This window comes from Lemur catta, chromosome 9 (assembly GCF_020740605.2).
Source record: "Lemur catta isolate mLemCat1 chromosome 9, mLemCat1.pri, whole genome shotgun sequence".
Lineage (NCBI taxonomy): Eukaryota > Metazoa > Chordata > Mammalia > Primates > Lemuridae > Lemur > Lemur catta.
The window spans coordinates 88350712-88367856 of NC_059136.1; the positions used below are offsets into that span (position 1 = coordinate 88350712).

The 17145-nt window shown below is 39.6% G+C and overlaps 1 protein-coding gene across 1 annotated transcript in view; it reads right to left on the reverse strand.

The window, feature by feature from the left end:
- Positions 1–5174: 5174 nt before the first annotated feature.
- The window catches only part of NKAIN3 (sodium/potassium transporting ATPase interacting 3), a 311324-nt gene continuing 299353 nt past the window's right edge, over positions 5175–17145 (reverse strand). Inside the window, exons 6-7 of the mRNA XM_045560480.1 lie at positions 15151–15221; positions 5175–5474 (exon numbers count right to left, since the gene is read on the reverse strand). Coding sequence (XP_045416436.1) covers positions 5421–5474; positions 15151–15221 — 125 coding nt within the window. The 3' untranslated portion in view covers positions 5175–5420. The remainder of the gene's footprint in view (positions 5475–15150; positions 15222–17145) is intronic.

Genomic DNA, 17145 nt, shown 5'->3' on the forward strand with positions numbered 1-17145 from the left:
AGCTAGGCATTCTTCTATATATATTTCTCTTTCTTACAAAGAAATGAAACCCCTGATTTTTCGATGGGAACAAGGTCATTAAGAATAAAAACTACAATTCCCAGCTTTCTTTGCAGCAAAGTTTGGGATGGACCAATTTTGGCCAATGAGATGTAAGCAGAAGTAGTGCGTGCACCTTCTGACATGTTTTCAGACTGACAAGGTTGTCTGACAAAGCAAATGCAATAAGAACTAGATAGATTATTGGTTTCCTCAAACTATTTCCTAGCAACTTTGAAGAAGAAAGGAAAAGCATGTTTTAAATGGAAAAGTAATTCAATGTTTTTAGTCAATCAAAGAAATAAGAACAAAACTCTGAGTTAAGGACTGACACTGTCCAAATCCAAATTAGGTAGACTTTTAATTTTGAATTCTTCCTTCCTCCCTCCCTCTTCACTCCCTTTCTTCCCCTTTCTTTTCTCTCACCTCTCCTCCTTTCCTCCCTCTCTTCCTTTCCACCTTCTATTCTTTTCTTCTTTTTACTTAATTTAGCTCTCAAGTTCAAGCCAAAGTATATTTTGGATCCTTCAAGTATTTCAATTTTTTAAATGTTTCACATTTAACATGATTCTTGCTCTTTATATGAATGTAAGTTCAAGGAAGATGATTCAATTTTCACCTGACACTAGATTTTCTACAAATACCAACATTTAGAGGCTTTCTCCACCTTCAAGAAATGGCATTTTTTTCTTGGTCCTCAATAAAGAAACTAAGCTTTTTCTTAGGCAGAAAAGAAATGCTACTCACAAATTTTGAATTTTTTGATGATTCCACTTTTGAGAATTCTTTATTAATAAATATATTCTTTTAATATTTAAAATACACCTGCTCCCTTTCTACACGGTATACCATGCATTTACATGAGGAGTAATTTCCTCTATCATCCTCCTTTTGGGCATAACACCCTTAAGTTGTGGGACTACTTATCACCAGTATTTAAATGTGTTTCTTAGACGCTTCAACAGACCTTCTATCAAACAAAGGGTACAGATCACTCTCAAATTAGAAGGAAAAGAAGAAAATATTGAAAAATTCCCAGACATCAAAATTTTCTAAGTTTTAAAAAATTAGTCATTTGTATTTTTTTTCCTACTTCATTCAGCTATCCCTTGAAAGAAAGCTCCTTGGGTGAAAATGTCAAATTATTAATAGAACATTTGAATTCTAATCAAATATAAAATTTCTCTTAGTCACATACTAAAGCAACTCAGAAATGACAAGTGAGCATTTGCTTTAAGAAATAATCAGTCATAATAGTCTACATTTTTAGGACACCATGAATTTTTTAATTAGGTGTAAAATGATGATCTGTTTATTCTTGGCAAGATTCCTTTCTAATTTGCAAAGATTAAAAAGAGCAATTGTGGGTTTTGCTTTTTAATTTAGCAAAGTGTTATGATGTTTGTCTTCAGCTTTGCAATGTACATTTTAGTTCATTCTAATGAAGACAACTTCCTCTCAAACAGGAATGTCCCATTAATTAAGTGAGACAGATGGCAGCCTTGCCATACTTTGTTAGATGCAGTTTCGTGACACTAGCTGCCTCCCTTATTTAGGTCTATAGGAATATTAGGGTTTATTTTTCTGAAGGAAAAAGCAAAGAAGTCAATATTTTACTAGGGCAAGTTGTCTAGTTGTCTTCAAAATAAATGATCCAACTAACTCCCAGATTTAAAGTGGTATGAACATGGATTTTCACTTGAGTGACACGTACCTTCACGTATGTGGCAGGCGGAAGGGCAGGGTACTTGGCAACATACTCGTTTAGAGATTTTCCTAACAGATACGCGAGATTTCTCTGATGTGGACTGTTCCACACCCCAAGACATTTTCTGACCTTTGGTAATTCTCTAACCCTTCCTGTAATTCTCTTGCTTAACTTTTGATGGCTTTGAAACATGACTAGAAGCTCAAATAAATAAAAGGTAAGCTGAATAGCATCCCAGCTACTTGTGGTGACACATAATCAGCCAAAGACACTTAAGAAAGGGGGAGTCATTTACACAAGATAGAAGGCACAGCCTGGGGAAGGTTTGTCCAAGGTTTATAAGACTCAATGCTAAGGTGGCTCAAAGAGAAACATTGGCTTTCAATTTTCCCTTCTACATTCCAAGTCAGTGCTAGAGGCTAAAGGGCAGTGGATATTCTATCTTCAGCTTCACCAAGATCGCTTCTGAGGAGAGTTCTTAACCTGCAGCTGCACTATTCCTTAATATGGTAAGATTCTGGTAAATGAATTCAGGCTAAGGGATGCGTTCATTTTCCGTGCACTGACCCGACAAACAATTGCATATAGAGAAGCTAAGATGTAGCAAGAATATATAGTATATATAGCTAACATGTCTTTGCTGAAAACCCTGGACATGCACAGTGCAGACTGGATTCTCTAGACAAGGAGGCAAAAGCAAGAACTGGAAACACTCACACCTACGGAGAAGCAACTGTGATGGTACAGTGCTGGAATTATCCAGATTAACGGGTAACTGCCAGTGTTATTGCACAACTCTACACTTCTTTTAATCCTCTTGTCTTCAGGAAGCAAAGCCTCTAAAGAGTAGCCAGGAAGATGAGAGGCAGGGAGAAGAAAAGAGAGCAGGAGAGGAAGTGGGAGACGGATCTAACCTGTTTCTGATGAGTGGTCAATTTTCCAGAACTTGAGAACAATCACTATAGATTGCTAGGGTTGGAGACTGAAACAGTTATAACTTCATCACTTAAGAAAAGAAAGATTAAAAATAAAAACACATATACTGTATTAAGTAGTTGCCTATATTGAATATTCACAGAAAAATCGCTAATGTAAGAATTTCCTACTCCAATTTGCTGTCTGCGTTTAGACAAAGCTTAGGGCTCTGTAGTGTATCCTGGAAGTGTTTACAAATTCACAAGAAGATAAAACAAGAACAAAAGTTACTATTGTATTATTTTGTGAAATGTTAACCATGTTATTATGTGTGTGTGTGTGTGTGTGTGTGTGTGTGTGTGTGTGTGTGTGAGGATAATGAAATGATAGTTTTAAATATTTGAATATTAACTTTATCCCTCTGTCTTACTGATTTTCTACATTTTTAATATTATTTAGCTTTTTCAATAATAATAATAGCAATATGTATTAGTTTTGAAATTTGAACATGAAAGGTGTTTTTTAATTAAAAATGCAATTTTTAGTCTGCATGATTTCTAATTGCTTAAACTTGGCCAATTTTCTTCAACCACTTTTGAGGAAACAGAAGAGTCTGCTGTTCCTGTGGACTTTTCATAGCTCTTGAGTGGGTGGCAAGAGCTCCAGACAGGGTCCAGCTTACTGTTCTGACATTACTAATAATAACTGCCTCTCTTAATTATATGGAGTGCTTCACAGTTTACAGTTTTTTGTTTTCATCTAATCCTCACCTCATCCTTGGGAGTTAGGGGTCATAGTTTCACTTCACAGATGAGGAAAGCTTCAGTGCCAAGATGTCAAACACAAGGCCACGGTGGTGGATTGGGGCCCAAACCCCAACTTTTGCCCTCCCTGTTTTCTGTCCTCTGGCCATGGCTCTTGCCCCTCTGTACAGATGCAGGGCCCTGGACAAGGTCACTAAGTCCCCTAGGCTTTGGGTCCCTCAGCGGCAGAGCAGTGGCTTGGATTCCACCATTTCCAAGGGCCCTGCTATCTTTCCTTCATTTTGAATTTGGGTTTATTCAGTAGAATGAAAAGGGATGGGGGTTAGTGGGTATCAGTGGACCAAGAGGGCATTATCCATGGGCTGGTGAGTAAAATAGGCCTCCAGAAAGCCCACTGGGGTTGTCATGAACTTGGAGGAACCGGGGCAAATTTTGTTGCATTAAGTTCTGATTCTTAATAGCGTCTCATGAAATCTATGGGCTCCAAAAGAAGAAGAAGGGGGTGGGGAAGGACATTTACACACATACAAAAATTTGTAACAATTTTAGGTGGTGTCTAGACTGACTTCTTACAGATTCATAGACCAAATTAATAACCTCTATTCTAAATAGTGCACTTTGGCTGCTATACAAAGTAAGCAAAACTTATTTTCATATAGAAAATAGTGATTGAGAGATATGGAAAAGATGATGTGAAAAGAGTACATACTTCATATTGGGAACAGACAAAATTAATCATGCTGATAAAAATTAGCACAGTGGTTGTCTATGAGAATGTGGGAACTGATTGAAAGGGGGCATGAGGGAATTTTCTAAAGCAATGGAAATGTGCATTTTGATTGAGGCTTTGGTTACATGGGTATGTACATTTTTCAAAACTAATCATATTGTGCCTTTAATATTCATGCGTTTCACCATATGTAAATTTTATTCCAATTGGAAAAAAAAAAACCCAGCTGTGATGGGTTTTCAAGACAGTCCTGTGTTCCACAGCACATTATATTTTCCATATCATTTTCTTGGTTATTGGAATGGGGTAGGAGAAAGAAAAGTTGGTGTTGCTTAAACATAAATATCTTCTTTAGAAGTATCTATAGAGAATGCCATTGTATTTTCATGTTCCTTTTGAATATCCTAAGAGCAAAATTCCTGATTGCAGACCTGTGGTTGTGACTTCTGTCCCACAGGCTCATGAACTGTATGTGTAGATCTGACCCCAGTGTCAGGAGTGGGATAAAGAGTAGAAAATATGGACCTCGGAGACACCCACATTCCCTCCAAAGGGGAAAAGGGTTCTACTAATCATTTGACTCTTCCATGCACCCATTATATATATATATACACACACATATATATATATATATATATATATATATATATTTCAGAATACAGGAAGAATGAGATATCATGCACAAATCTGAAAATTTAGATTGCCATAACATTGTTCTGGGTTTTGAGAAGTCAAAAACAAAGAAGGATTCTATGTTTTGTCTTGTGGTGTTGAAAAATGATCCACGTTCAGTCTGAAAGCTGGATCCATTATTTGTCCTCATTTATCAGTTGTCATAGAGTCTGCCTTTGAGTCCGACAAGCACAGATGATGTCTGCTAAGGCAAATGCATCGGGCCTAGAACACCTTCAGCAGTCAGCAGTACTGACTTAACATCTCAACAACACATACTGATATTTCTTAGAAGTGACCCTAGAAGGTTTTCACAGAATTTGTTTTTTTCATTTTGCATGCCTCACATTAAATATTGTTAGAAAACTAAAAACCAATTTTTTTTTTACAAGTGTTCATATAAGAAGAAAATGACTAAAAAAACATTCACCCAGGCACCTAGAACTCATCTAGCGAACAATGCTAATAATTACACAGGCTGTGACCAAAGAACTCCATGATTCGTGGGAAAGCAGGGAGGCATAGTCCAACCTCTGGAAGGAACAAGAGATGTGTCGGATCCATGGAGGTGCTGTCAGTGGTGCTTTGCTCCCTAAGTCAAGTTCAGCAGCCGAATTTCAGAGTCGATGTCATTACTTATTTCGACCTAAAACAGAAAATATGAATTGTTTTAAAAAACTTCAAAGTTGAAAACTAAATAACCTTTCTATTCATACAGGCCTTTTGAAATGTGAAAGAGCTTCTGATGCATCTTGTGCTGTCTGATTGCAACAATAAGAAAGCTAGAAACTGGAACCTTCCTACTTTTCAGGTAGGGCATGGTAATCATGGATTGGTTCCATGGAGGAGGAGTGCCCACCATCACAATTGCTGGTGATATGGAGTAGTTGCCATTGGTTGCCTTGGGGTAAAGATAACAGGGTAATATTGTGTCTCCAAACTCCTAGATACACCGCTAGCCTATTATTCCTACAGCATCCTGTTGGTTGAATGCTCAAAAATCATCCTGCTCTGGCTTTCATACCACCCAACCATCCACCTATGTCCTTTACATACATCCTATCCTGTGATGGTTAATTTCATGTGTCAACTTGGCCAGGCCATGGTACCCAGGCATTTGGTCAAACACTAGTTTAAATGTCACTGTGAAGGTATTGTTTAGAGGTGATTAACATTGAAATCAGTAGACTTTAAGTAAAGCAGGTTACCCTTCATAACATGGGTGAGCCTCACCGAAGCAGTTGAAGGCCTTAAGAGAAAAAGACTGAGGTCCCTGAGAAAGTGGGAATTCTGCCTCCAGACTGCCTTTGGACCAGAGAGCTGCAAAGTCCCCTCTTCCTTGGGTCTCCAGCTGCCAGACTGCCCTGCAGATTCTGGATGTGCCAGCCCCCATAGTTGTGTGAGCCGATTTCTTACATTTCTCTCTTTCTTTCTCTCTCCTGGTTCTGTTTCTCTGGAGAACCCTGACTGGTACACATTCCCATCTCCAGTCACTCTTGTCTCCACACTTCAGACAAAGACTCTGCATTTTCCTTATTTTCTACTAAGCCCTAAGTCTCTGGCACAGGGATGGGGGGGTGGGTGGCTCTGGCCTCTCCATCTTTGCATATATCAACCTCAACACAGTACCTGTGGCGTAGTGGGCACTTAATAAATATCTGTTGAATACTTTTCCTCTCATTGTTTCTCTCATGTGAAAAACTCTTAGCTAATCCAAATCCTACTCACCGGTGAAGGTTCAGTTGACATTTCTTCTCCTCTGTGAAGACTTCCACTTCTACCTCAGCCATACTGCTTTCTCATTCTGCTAATAGCAACTCTTACGCTATCAGCTGTTCCCCGCGTGCAGCTAATAGCATCCAGCTCCACCATTAATTGTGCTCTAATTGGTTCACTCAGGCATGTAAGCTTTCTCCTTCTGACTGAATTACAAGCAGCATTCCAATGGAGACTGTGTTTCACGTTCATTTCATATCCCCATCTAGCAACCTCTCCTCCACTAACTCAGCTCAATGACTCTATGGCTTGCAGTGGAATTTGTAGTCATGATTTGAAATAGTTGAAAAAATTTCCAACTCTCCAGCTTGACTCTTTGTCTGCCACTCTTCTCCCTGCAGGTCATGCTCCCTCCCACACACCTGGGGACTGGGGTCCTCCTGTTCTCTTCCTGTCTTCGTGGCACGTTTCCTCCCTTGTCTATTTCTCTGCGTTCTGAGTGACAGCCTAGACGTCTACTTCTTCACATTCTGAGTGACAGTCTAAATGTCTACTTCTTCGACCCCCTGGCACTTTAACACTTTAACTCATAAAAGGATGAGATTTTCATGTTGGAATTCTATAGTTTTACACAACCTTTAAGTTAGAAGGGAGATTCAGGGTCCTAAAGTCCATCCATCCATCTAACACGTGACTCCCTTTGAAGTGATGATGAGGCTACAGGAGCGGGTGTTTTTCTTTGTTAGTGGTAGCGTTGGTGGGGGTGTTGGGGAACTTCTAGGTATCTACTACATTTATCTTTAATGTCATTCTGCTTCTAGCTAATGTTTTCTGCTTCTGGGCTTTAGTAACCTGGACTGGAACAGCAGTGAGGCAGGCTGAGCCTGTTCCTGTGATGCCTGGTAGGAATTCTGGAAGTGTTATTTCAGGTATTGGGAAACAAGTCTGTGAGGAGTCTCCGAAGAAGACAGTGAAGCAACTTTGAGAGGAGGCGTTGAAAGGCAAGCCTATTGACAACTTTGTATTAGGTTTTATTAACAGATTGATTTTTTAAAATATCAAACATACATAGAAATAGAAAGAATACTAGTATGAATCCCTATATATTCATCACTGAGCTTCAACTTAAATAAAAATTATGCTGTTAAAGTTTTATCTATCCACCACCACATTTTTTTTTGGCTAGAATATTTAAAGCCGAATCCCAGACATTATGTTATTTCATTCACATCTCTATACATCACTAATGCAGTGATTCTTAACCAGGGGACATTTGCCAATGTCTGAAGACAGTTTTGATTGTCACAATTTGGCAGGGATTGATGCTCCTGGGTTCTAGTAGGTAGAGGCCAAGGATGCTGCTAAATATCCCATAGGGGGCAGACCCACTACAGAGAATTATCTAGTTCAAAGTCAGAAATATAGAGGTTGAAAGAACCTGTTCAACTGGTAAGAATTTCTTTCTCTTTTTTTCACCTTTTCATTAACATACCTATTAAATTCAATGATAATTTCTCGATATCATTTAATATCCAGTCCATATTTATATTTTTCCAATTGTCTAGAAACAGCTCATTAAAATTGGCTTGTTGAAATTATGTATATATTGCAATATCACTATGTATCCCATAAATATGTGCAATTACTATGTCTCAAAAAAATTTAAAAAACAAACAAGATCTACACATTTTTTTTGACTATTGTGTCTCTTAAGTCTCTTTTAATCAATAACAGTTTTCCTTCCTTTCCTCTTTTTTTGTTTTAATTTGCCCTATACTATTTCCCATGTGCTAGATTTGTGTAATTGCTTCTTTGTGGTGAGATTTACCTTATTCTGCTACTCTTGTGTTTTCTACACTGTCAGTCCAAGTTCAGGTTTGACTTTATGAACAGGCACTTCCTAGGCGGGGCTGTGTACTTCTTATTGCGCCACATCTTGGGACACACAATGTCTGGTTGTACCACTTTTAATGATGCTATGATTAATCAATGTGTCTGGGTAGAATAGTTTGATTTTTATTTCTGGATCCTTAAGATAATCTCTTTCTTGCTTTTTTATTAAAAATTCGCAGATATTTTCAGATATGTTAGTAGTTACCTGAGAATACCTGTCCTCAAGGCAGAAGAAATCAAGTGTGTCTTCTGATAGGACTATAAATATTTCTTTTTCTATTGATTTTCTAATCTCTCCTGGTGCGTGTGTGCGTGTGTGTGTGTGTGTGTGTGTTCACCTTTCTCTGCATATTGTGTGTTCTTTCCTATGTCTTGTTTTTTCCCAGAACCTGTCATAACATGGGGATTATAACTATTTTCTGATGTGAACATGAAATAAAAAACTATTTAGCATAAAATTTGGTTATACTCATTGCCTTTAATTTTAAAATCAGAGGACACTTTCTCTTGGAAATAAGGCAAGATGAAGTTATTTTTACTTATGTTGCTGTTGATCAATTTTGGGGGGCTAGCAGTGGATCACAGCTCCACACCGCTGCATAAATCTATTGTCTTACCATTGGCATCAATGACCGACACCAAGAGAGGTCCTGGGAGTTCTGGGAAAGTCAGGAATTGACATTTTCCCTGGAGGGCAACATTCGGATACAGGCTTTCTCATTCTGGAAAAAAGACTTCATGTGCTTCATGAGGCAGCGTGAGAACCAGGCTCCATAAAGTTCTAGGGCCAGAAAGTGAGATCACCTGTAAAGGAAATGATCTGTGTCCCCAGTGAGAACAGGGTGGATAACTGACCATGGGTCATGGCAGACCTTTTTGTGTGTGTGTCTTGCTGTACTGTTTGTGGCATCATTCCTTCCTAGTGAAAACAGTGGTGCACAAACTGGCTGCTCTAGTGATGAGTCTGGACTGCACAAACCATATAAACTTGGCCATTCCATCGCTACATGGCCAATGACTACACTCAGGATGTGTTCTTACAGTAGTCCCTGAAATGGTACGGCCATTGTCATGATGGGTCAAAAAGTTATTAATGCCAGTGACAAAGGGAAAGAGCTCCAAAGCTAGAGAGAGCAATGAGCCATAAGTGCCACCAAGTTTGTGCTAAGTAAGGCAAGCACACAGGGAAGCCCATCTCTCCTTTGGGACAACTAAGAAGGTGCTGAGAGCATTATTGTCGTAGTGCTCTTGAGACACCCTCGGAGAATCAGTGCCTCCATAAGTGCCTCCATTCCCAGGACCGATGCTGATCCCCAGGCAACAGAACTCCACGCTTGGTAATGGGAACAGTGAGGCAGCAGCCATTGCTAGGGGCAGATCACAGTCACCCCACCCTGCGTGCCACAGGGGACAGCTAGCACACAGAATTTTACATAGCTCGGCTCCCCCTCTGTCTGGATAGATATTAAAGTGTGAAAGCCAATCAAGGACAAGTGAAAACAGGATCAGGACAGAGAGTTATCATTTTATTTGTCTATAGGTGTCTCCAGCCGCAGTTTACTAACACATGGCTGGTGACTGTCGGTTTTTAAATCAGGGTTTGAAAGCACATCTACACCTCCCCAACTCCTACATGCATGCACGCTCGTGCACACACACACACACACATTCACACACACCCACAACCCTACTTGCTGGTGCTTAATCTAGATGCTACGTGTACAAAATGGCCTGACACCAACTTACTGTGAAGATACTGATACAACACAGCTGTTCTCAGGAAAGAGCAGATAGAGGTGACCACCTCTGCATCTGTCCTACAGCCTGACCATCCGCGGTGGGTTTCCTGTGTATCTGGACCGTAGAGACAGAGAGCAGGCCGGCAAGGCACCCGTGGAGCTGGCCGCAGCGCCAGCCCCAACCAGGGATTAGCCTTGTGTGCCTTCCGGTACTCAGCTGCAGTAGCGGCCACGCAATCAGCAGCAGCCACATAGCATGTAGCGATTTTTGTGAAGAAAAATTAGCCTCCAGCAAAGGCAATCAGACAAGTCAAGATACCAAAGAAAAGTCAAGTTCTTATTTGGAAGCCTCAGAAAAAGATTTGCTACACGTGATGGGGGAAGCTCAGGGTCAGCTTTTCTCATCAAGTCTTTCTTAACTGCAGTCCTGGAGCGTCTTCCTCATGGAAATTTCCGACATCATCGGATCTCGCCCTACCTGTGCTGTAGAACCCAGTTGTGGAATTCCAGCTGCCCTCTTTCTTTGATAAACGGCCTTGGTCTGATTATTTTTATGCGAAGAATTACTTGCGACATGGAGCTTAATCTTCCCACTACCCAGCTGCTAGCCATTTTGAGGGAAATATACCAGTTGTGATTTTGACAAACTTTAATTTCATTGCTCACTATGATGTTCTCTGAGATCTCGTATCTCTTTCACAGCTGTGTGGGTTTATGCCATGACATTTTTTCCTTCTGAGGGGTACATCTGCTTTTGTTAGCCTCTCTGCTCTGCCCTCCTGCTGCCTCCACTATAAGCCAAAGTGTGGGTGTCCTCGTCAAAGCCACTGCTGGCCGCTGGGCTCTGTGTTCTTATGAAAGAGCAGTCCTTGCTCTTTCCTCTGATGAGAGGCACTGTCAGGGAGTGGCAGCAGTGATGGTGGCGATCCCGGTTGCATTTATGGCGAGAGTTACACCCCCTGGCTGGCAGCTGTGGTAAGGTGATGGCCCCCAGCACAGCCCCCACCTGTGTGTCACATGTCCCCAAGTCAGCAGACGGGCAGTTACTAAAAGCACCTCTGTAGCTTTAGGCACAAAGCCATGTTGTTTAGATGGGCGAGCAATGGTGCTGACGGTCTCTTAGCATCCTCACTAGGAGCTAGTAAGACCCCTGCTCTGTTTGAGATCTGCTTCCCTGTACGTTTGCTTATTTTATGTGGGAACTATGGCAAACACCAGATTGGATAGTCATGAGCTGCACCTTTGTCCTCTGTAGAAAGGCCAAGCAAATCAGCCTTCATGCTGGGGGCACCTGTTTTCTTCTGCTTTACTCTTTAAAGACAATTTTTAAGAGCAGTTTTAGGTTTGCAGCAAGATTGAGAGGAAGGGCAGAGAGTTCCCTTATACTCCCTGCCCCTGCACCCACACAGCCTCCCCTATTATCAACACCCCCTCACCAGAGCTGTACATTTATTACAATTGATGAACCTATACTGACACATCATTATCCACTTAAAGTTTACATTAGGGTTCACTCTTGATGTTGTGCATTCTATGGGTTTGAGCATCTGTACAAAGACATGTACCCACCATTATAGTATCACACACAGTAGTTTCTAAGCATCCTCTGTGCTCTGCCTATACAACTCTCACCTCCCCAACCCCTGATCTTTTTTCTGTCTCCATAGTTTTGTCTTTTTCAAAATGTCATACAGTTGGAATCATACAGTATACAGCCTTTTCAGTTTGGTTTCTTCCACTTAGTAATGTGCATTTAAAGCTCCTCCATGTCTTTTCATGTTGTGATAGCTCATTTCTTTCTAGCACTGAATAATATTCCATTGTCTGGAAGTACCACAGTTTATCCATTCACCTACTGAAGGATGCCTTGGTTTTTCACCAAGCTTTAGCAATTATGAATAAAGCTGCTATAAATCTCCATGTGCTGGTTTTTGTGTGGACCAAAATTTCAACTCCTTTGGGTAAATAGCTAGAAGCTCTATTGCTAGATCATATGGTAAGAGTATGTTAGTTTTGTAAGAAACTGCCAAACTCTCTTGAAAGTGGCCCTACTTCTGCTTGGATAATCTCCATTTCATCTTACAAAGTTAGCTCAATCATCATTTCCCAGTGAAGCCCTTCCTCACCAAGTGAGAAGTAACCATTCCTCTTTCTGCATAAAATTGCCTTAGGGATATTGTTTTACATCTATTTCTATGTAGGTCTCCTCTCCTAGATCATTTGGCTGAAGGCCAAAGCTCAAGTATTATTTATCGTTATATCTGCAGTACCTGGGACAGTGGCTAGGAAGTAATCAATGATTGTAAATTGAACTAAACTGATTTATGTAATCAGTGATCCTTGATATTATTACATTAAAAAGAAATAAAGAAAGCATGAAAGACCAAATCCATCTGTGAACCACCTCATCCCTATCACAACCCCACCCCCAATATACACACACAATTTGACTATGGTCACTTAAAAGACACCATTTGTGACTATGAGCAATGACATACTCAAACAGGAGAATTACAGTATTACCTATGAATGGGCTGTTGGCTTGTAACTGCCCATATAGCGTTGAAAACTACCTGTTCACATGTATATGCCTGGGAATATGCTAAGGATTCTTCTGATTCTCTTAGGAAAGTGGCTTCCTCCTAAAACCTGGCTTTGCACTCCATGAAGATTAAATAGGGTTAATGAAAGTTAAAAACCAGTGTTCACTCTCCTTTGTAGCAAATGTAGTACAGAAGGTAGGATGTTTCTGCAAGCTGTTGCTGCTTGGCGATATGGCATCACTGAGCTGGGTACAAAGCAATCAATACAAAAAGCCTTATTAAAAGCAATCAAGCAGGCTGACAGATGCCGACTGGATAAACGCCGCGGTATTTGCACGCTGGTGGGGAGTACAGATGCTGACCCCTTAAACTGTTTCATGCACAAAGATTTCAGTTCAGGCTTAGTTTGATCTTTCAGATTCCTGCTTCCTTCCTGGGTGAAAGGCATTCCATATTCATCTGACATAATGTGCATAATGTGTCAAAGCAGAAACTTGTTCTCTTGCTTTATGTAAAGCAGTAGCCTGTAGTTTATGCTACATTCAGCTAAAATGGTACGAGGTCAGCAGTGAACAGGGATGTTGAGAAAGCCCTTTGAGGAGAGAGGAGAGTTGATCAAAGCCTTTTAGGTGATCTTAAAAGGATGTTTTATGTGTTCTCGATTCACAGAGATGGAAGTGACTTTAGAGAACATAAGTGGAAGTCACTTGCCTCTGGGCCATGCCACAGAACACCCTTTTGAGGTACACAGGTACGTGGATGTCCATTTTTAAAAGTCATTCAAGAAAGGAGATTCCATTATCAACATTTATCAATTGCAGTTTTTAATAACCTTCCCTAATAGGAAGATCTCTCTTATAGTGCAACACTTTTCATATGGCAGTTTCTCTGGTGAGTTATTTGTTTCACAGTCGAGATGAAGGAAACCCTTCGTCATCCTCTTATCACATAACAAATATATAAAGACTCTTCAAGTCACCACTAGGCATTGTTTTACTTCTTTTCTCACTTCCAATTCACTGATCATCTTTATTATTGTGACAATCCCTGCCAAGGTCCCCAAATCCACAAATACCAACTTTTGGAGCACATCCCTTACGAGCACTCAGTAGCATGAAGAATGACATGGTGACTGCTTGGCTAGAGTGTTATGTAGGGTGAATGTTTTTCCAAACTGGATTTGCTTTAAGAAGCCAAAATTTATTTAAACATCTATCATGTGACAGGCACAGCGCTGATTTGAGTAGCCTGTGAGCTATGTTTACTTTAGATCATTCTGCCAGAGTAAAATTAATTTAACCTGGGGAAGTAGAGGAGCCCATGCGGGCTTCTCAGAGCTTCAGTCCCCAGAGATGCTGGGTGTGGGGGTTGCAGCTCTGGCGGGAACCACTGTGGCAAAGAGGCAGCAGATGAAGCCTTTCATGTGTTTGTTATACCAGCGGCTGTTTTACATAATTGCCTCTATCACCACGATGCAGAACACGGGCTGAAAGTGCAGGAAGATCATCTGAGCAAGTCCAACATATCGGGCTGAGTGACAGTTGTGAAGTATCCCAGCTCCACGACTTACTAGTAATGGGGCATTGAGAAGGCTGCCTAACCTCTATGAGCCTCAGTTTCCTTATTTATAAAGTGAGAATATTAATTAGCACATTACAGTGCCTTCATGAGAATTCGGTGAGCTGATATATGCAAAGTGCTTACTGTGTGATAGCTATTTATTATTTTATACAGTTGTGTATTTGCTACTTAGGATTTTCTAGGAATGGAGTCACTGTATCTATTTCCATGTTTCCTAGTATTTCATCAATCAAGTGACCGAGATTCCTTCCTTACACTCAACTGAAATCTACGCAGTTTTAGGTGTTTTTGCTGTTGTTGTTATTTGACTTCCTTTCATGTCCTCTAGGGACATAGAAAACTTGTTCCTGAACTTGTTAGTCAAATATTTGATTGCTAGGAACAGTAATAGGCAGCTTTATATAACTACACGCACATTATCCCATTTAATCCATTCCCTGCCAATGAAACCATATTAGCGATGTCAGAACAGGTCTCACATGGACAGCCAGGATTCACCCGAGATCTTTCTCCCCTTTCCACACTGCTGTGCTGCCCCAAGACACAGTTAGTCTTCACTCCCGCACACTAAATAGTCTCACTTTTCTTCAATTTGGCAATCAACTATTGATAACGTTAAATATGATAAAATATTATTTTAGAATATAAACCATGTTACCTGCTTCAAATCCTTTCTGGAATGAATAATAATAATGATGATGTTGGGTTACATGTGAAAGGTGTGTTTTAAATATGAGTGGAAAATTAAACCAATGATTAGTAGTAGTAGGTTCAAATTATTTCAGGTTTGGTTAGTTTGGGCCAAGTTAGAAGGATTAATATTTTTTTGTATCGTCACACCTTTACTTACAGGTTTAACAGGCTTTAACTCAACATGATCCTGGTAGTAGGAGTGTGTATCAAGTCCACCTATGAAATCAACTGAAAATATAACATAGCCCAATATGAATAAGTGTGTAAATGAAAATACACATACTACTAAATGTTTAAAGTAGAATACATTAAGAATAAGATTAATACAATATCTGTTTACCACAAAATGGAAAAATGTTTATTTAATATAAATGACTCCTAGAAATATTGTCAGTGATCCAAAAATGGGGGAATTTTAAGAAACACACAAAGGACCAGGACTCTTAGGGTCTGAAAAGTCAGTTGTTATTGGTTTCAGTAAAAAATAAAGTAATATTAAATAACATGGGATTAAAAGTAATGTGTTTGTCCATAGAAATACACACATGCCCTTTCCCCCTGCGTATGGAAAGATATACTTTCTCTTCTTTTTGCCAGAATCCAGTTTTCCCTTAGGAGTATTTGTTGTGTCATTAGAAAGGCCTTTAAGAAGCCACATAATCCATTTCCATGCCTTCTGTCCTCAAGCGATCCGTGAGAAAGGGACATCTGCCTTTGTGAAGGTTTCTTCTCTTCTTGCCTTGCAGTCTGTGCAAACTACTAGTCTTTGTAATATTCTTTCCGGTCTCTTTGTTTTGATCAAGGTCTCAATCTTTTTTCTCCCAATTCTCATATACATGGATGATCTTTGTTTCTCCTGTTCTGTGGTTCATTAAAAATACCAATTACTTTAAGCCAAGCTTTGGTTGTATCATAACACTCTAACATTAACAGATATACAGACATATAGGAACACTGAACTCTCAGGAGTGTGTATGCATGAGTGTGTGTGTGTGTGTGTTTTCAGGTACACAGTATACAAATACTGCATAGTATTCCCAGCTCAAGACAGCATTTCAGTGAACTGTGATTTAGACAGAGATGAATTAGCCTAGAAGTTCTACTGAAGCCTTGGCTAGATGTAGCCATTCTTGCCAATCCCCCAACTTGCTCTATTCTCTTATCTTCTTTGCAGGGTTTGAAGCAGGGCTGGGACAAGCAGGGTTTCACCAGCTCATTGTGTAGACATGAGCTTTGGAGGCCTGTAGGGTACCCACCAACCAGATGGCAGGGGATCAGGCAATCCCTCTGAAACTAGAGGAGCCTGAGTCCTATTCTTTTTCTACCAGGTCACATAAGTTACCTGGACTTAACCTTAATGAGACAAGCAGTGAGAAGGGTGTCAATCTAAGACACTGAAAATATTTTCCCCTGGAGAGTGAGCAGTGCCTAAAGAGATCACTTAAACAGTCTTATTGCACTAAGTATTTATCAGACTAGATATATAATCAAATATCTTCTCCCCTATGCTACCGAACAGTGGGTGGGAGTTTGGAAGGAAGATCACATTGACTGAAACTGGAATGACCAGATAATTTACAGGGCACGTCTGGAAGTTAAAGAGGGTGTGAAACATACACAAAATTATAAATATATACATTTGTGAATAAAATGGTTCAATTGAAAATTATATTCAAAATTAAATTATTTATAAAATAAAGACAACACATAACATATATATTAAAGCAAAATAAAAAGCATATTTCTCTTATAGTGATCAAATGAACACTAAAGGTAATGTTAACAGAATCATTATTTTTGGTATAAATTATGTACTCTTTAGTCTTTTGTCTCTAATATATTATGTCACTGGTATTTTATTAAGAATATACATATGTATGTATATATAACAGTTTTATTATTTTTATTGTTTTTATTTATTTACAACAGTCTCCAAAGTTTCTTTGTATGGTTGGTAAATCTGGAATTGTTGTCATTTTAATTTACTCTGTAAAGTATAGTATTTTTATGGAGGAAGTATTCTCCCCATAGGTGCTGGTAAATGCCCAGCAAGTTTGTTAAATGGAGGGTATATGTAATGTATTTCAGCCCAAATATTTTCTCAGGTACTTTCATTTTGCTTCCATACAGAGTATCTTTCACTGGTAAAAAT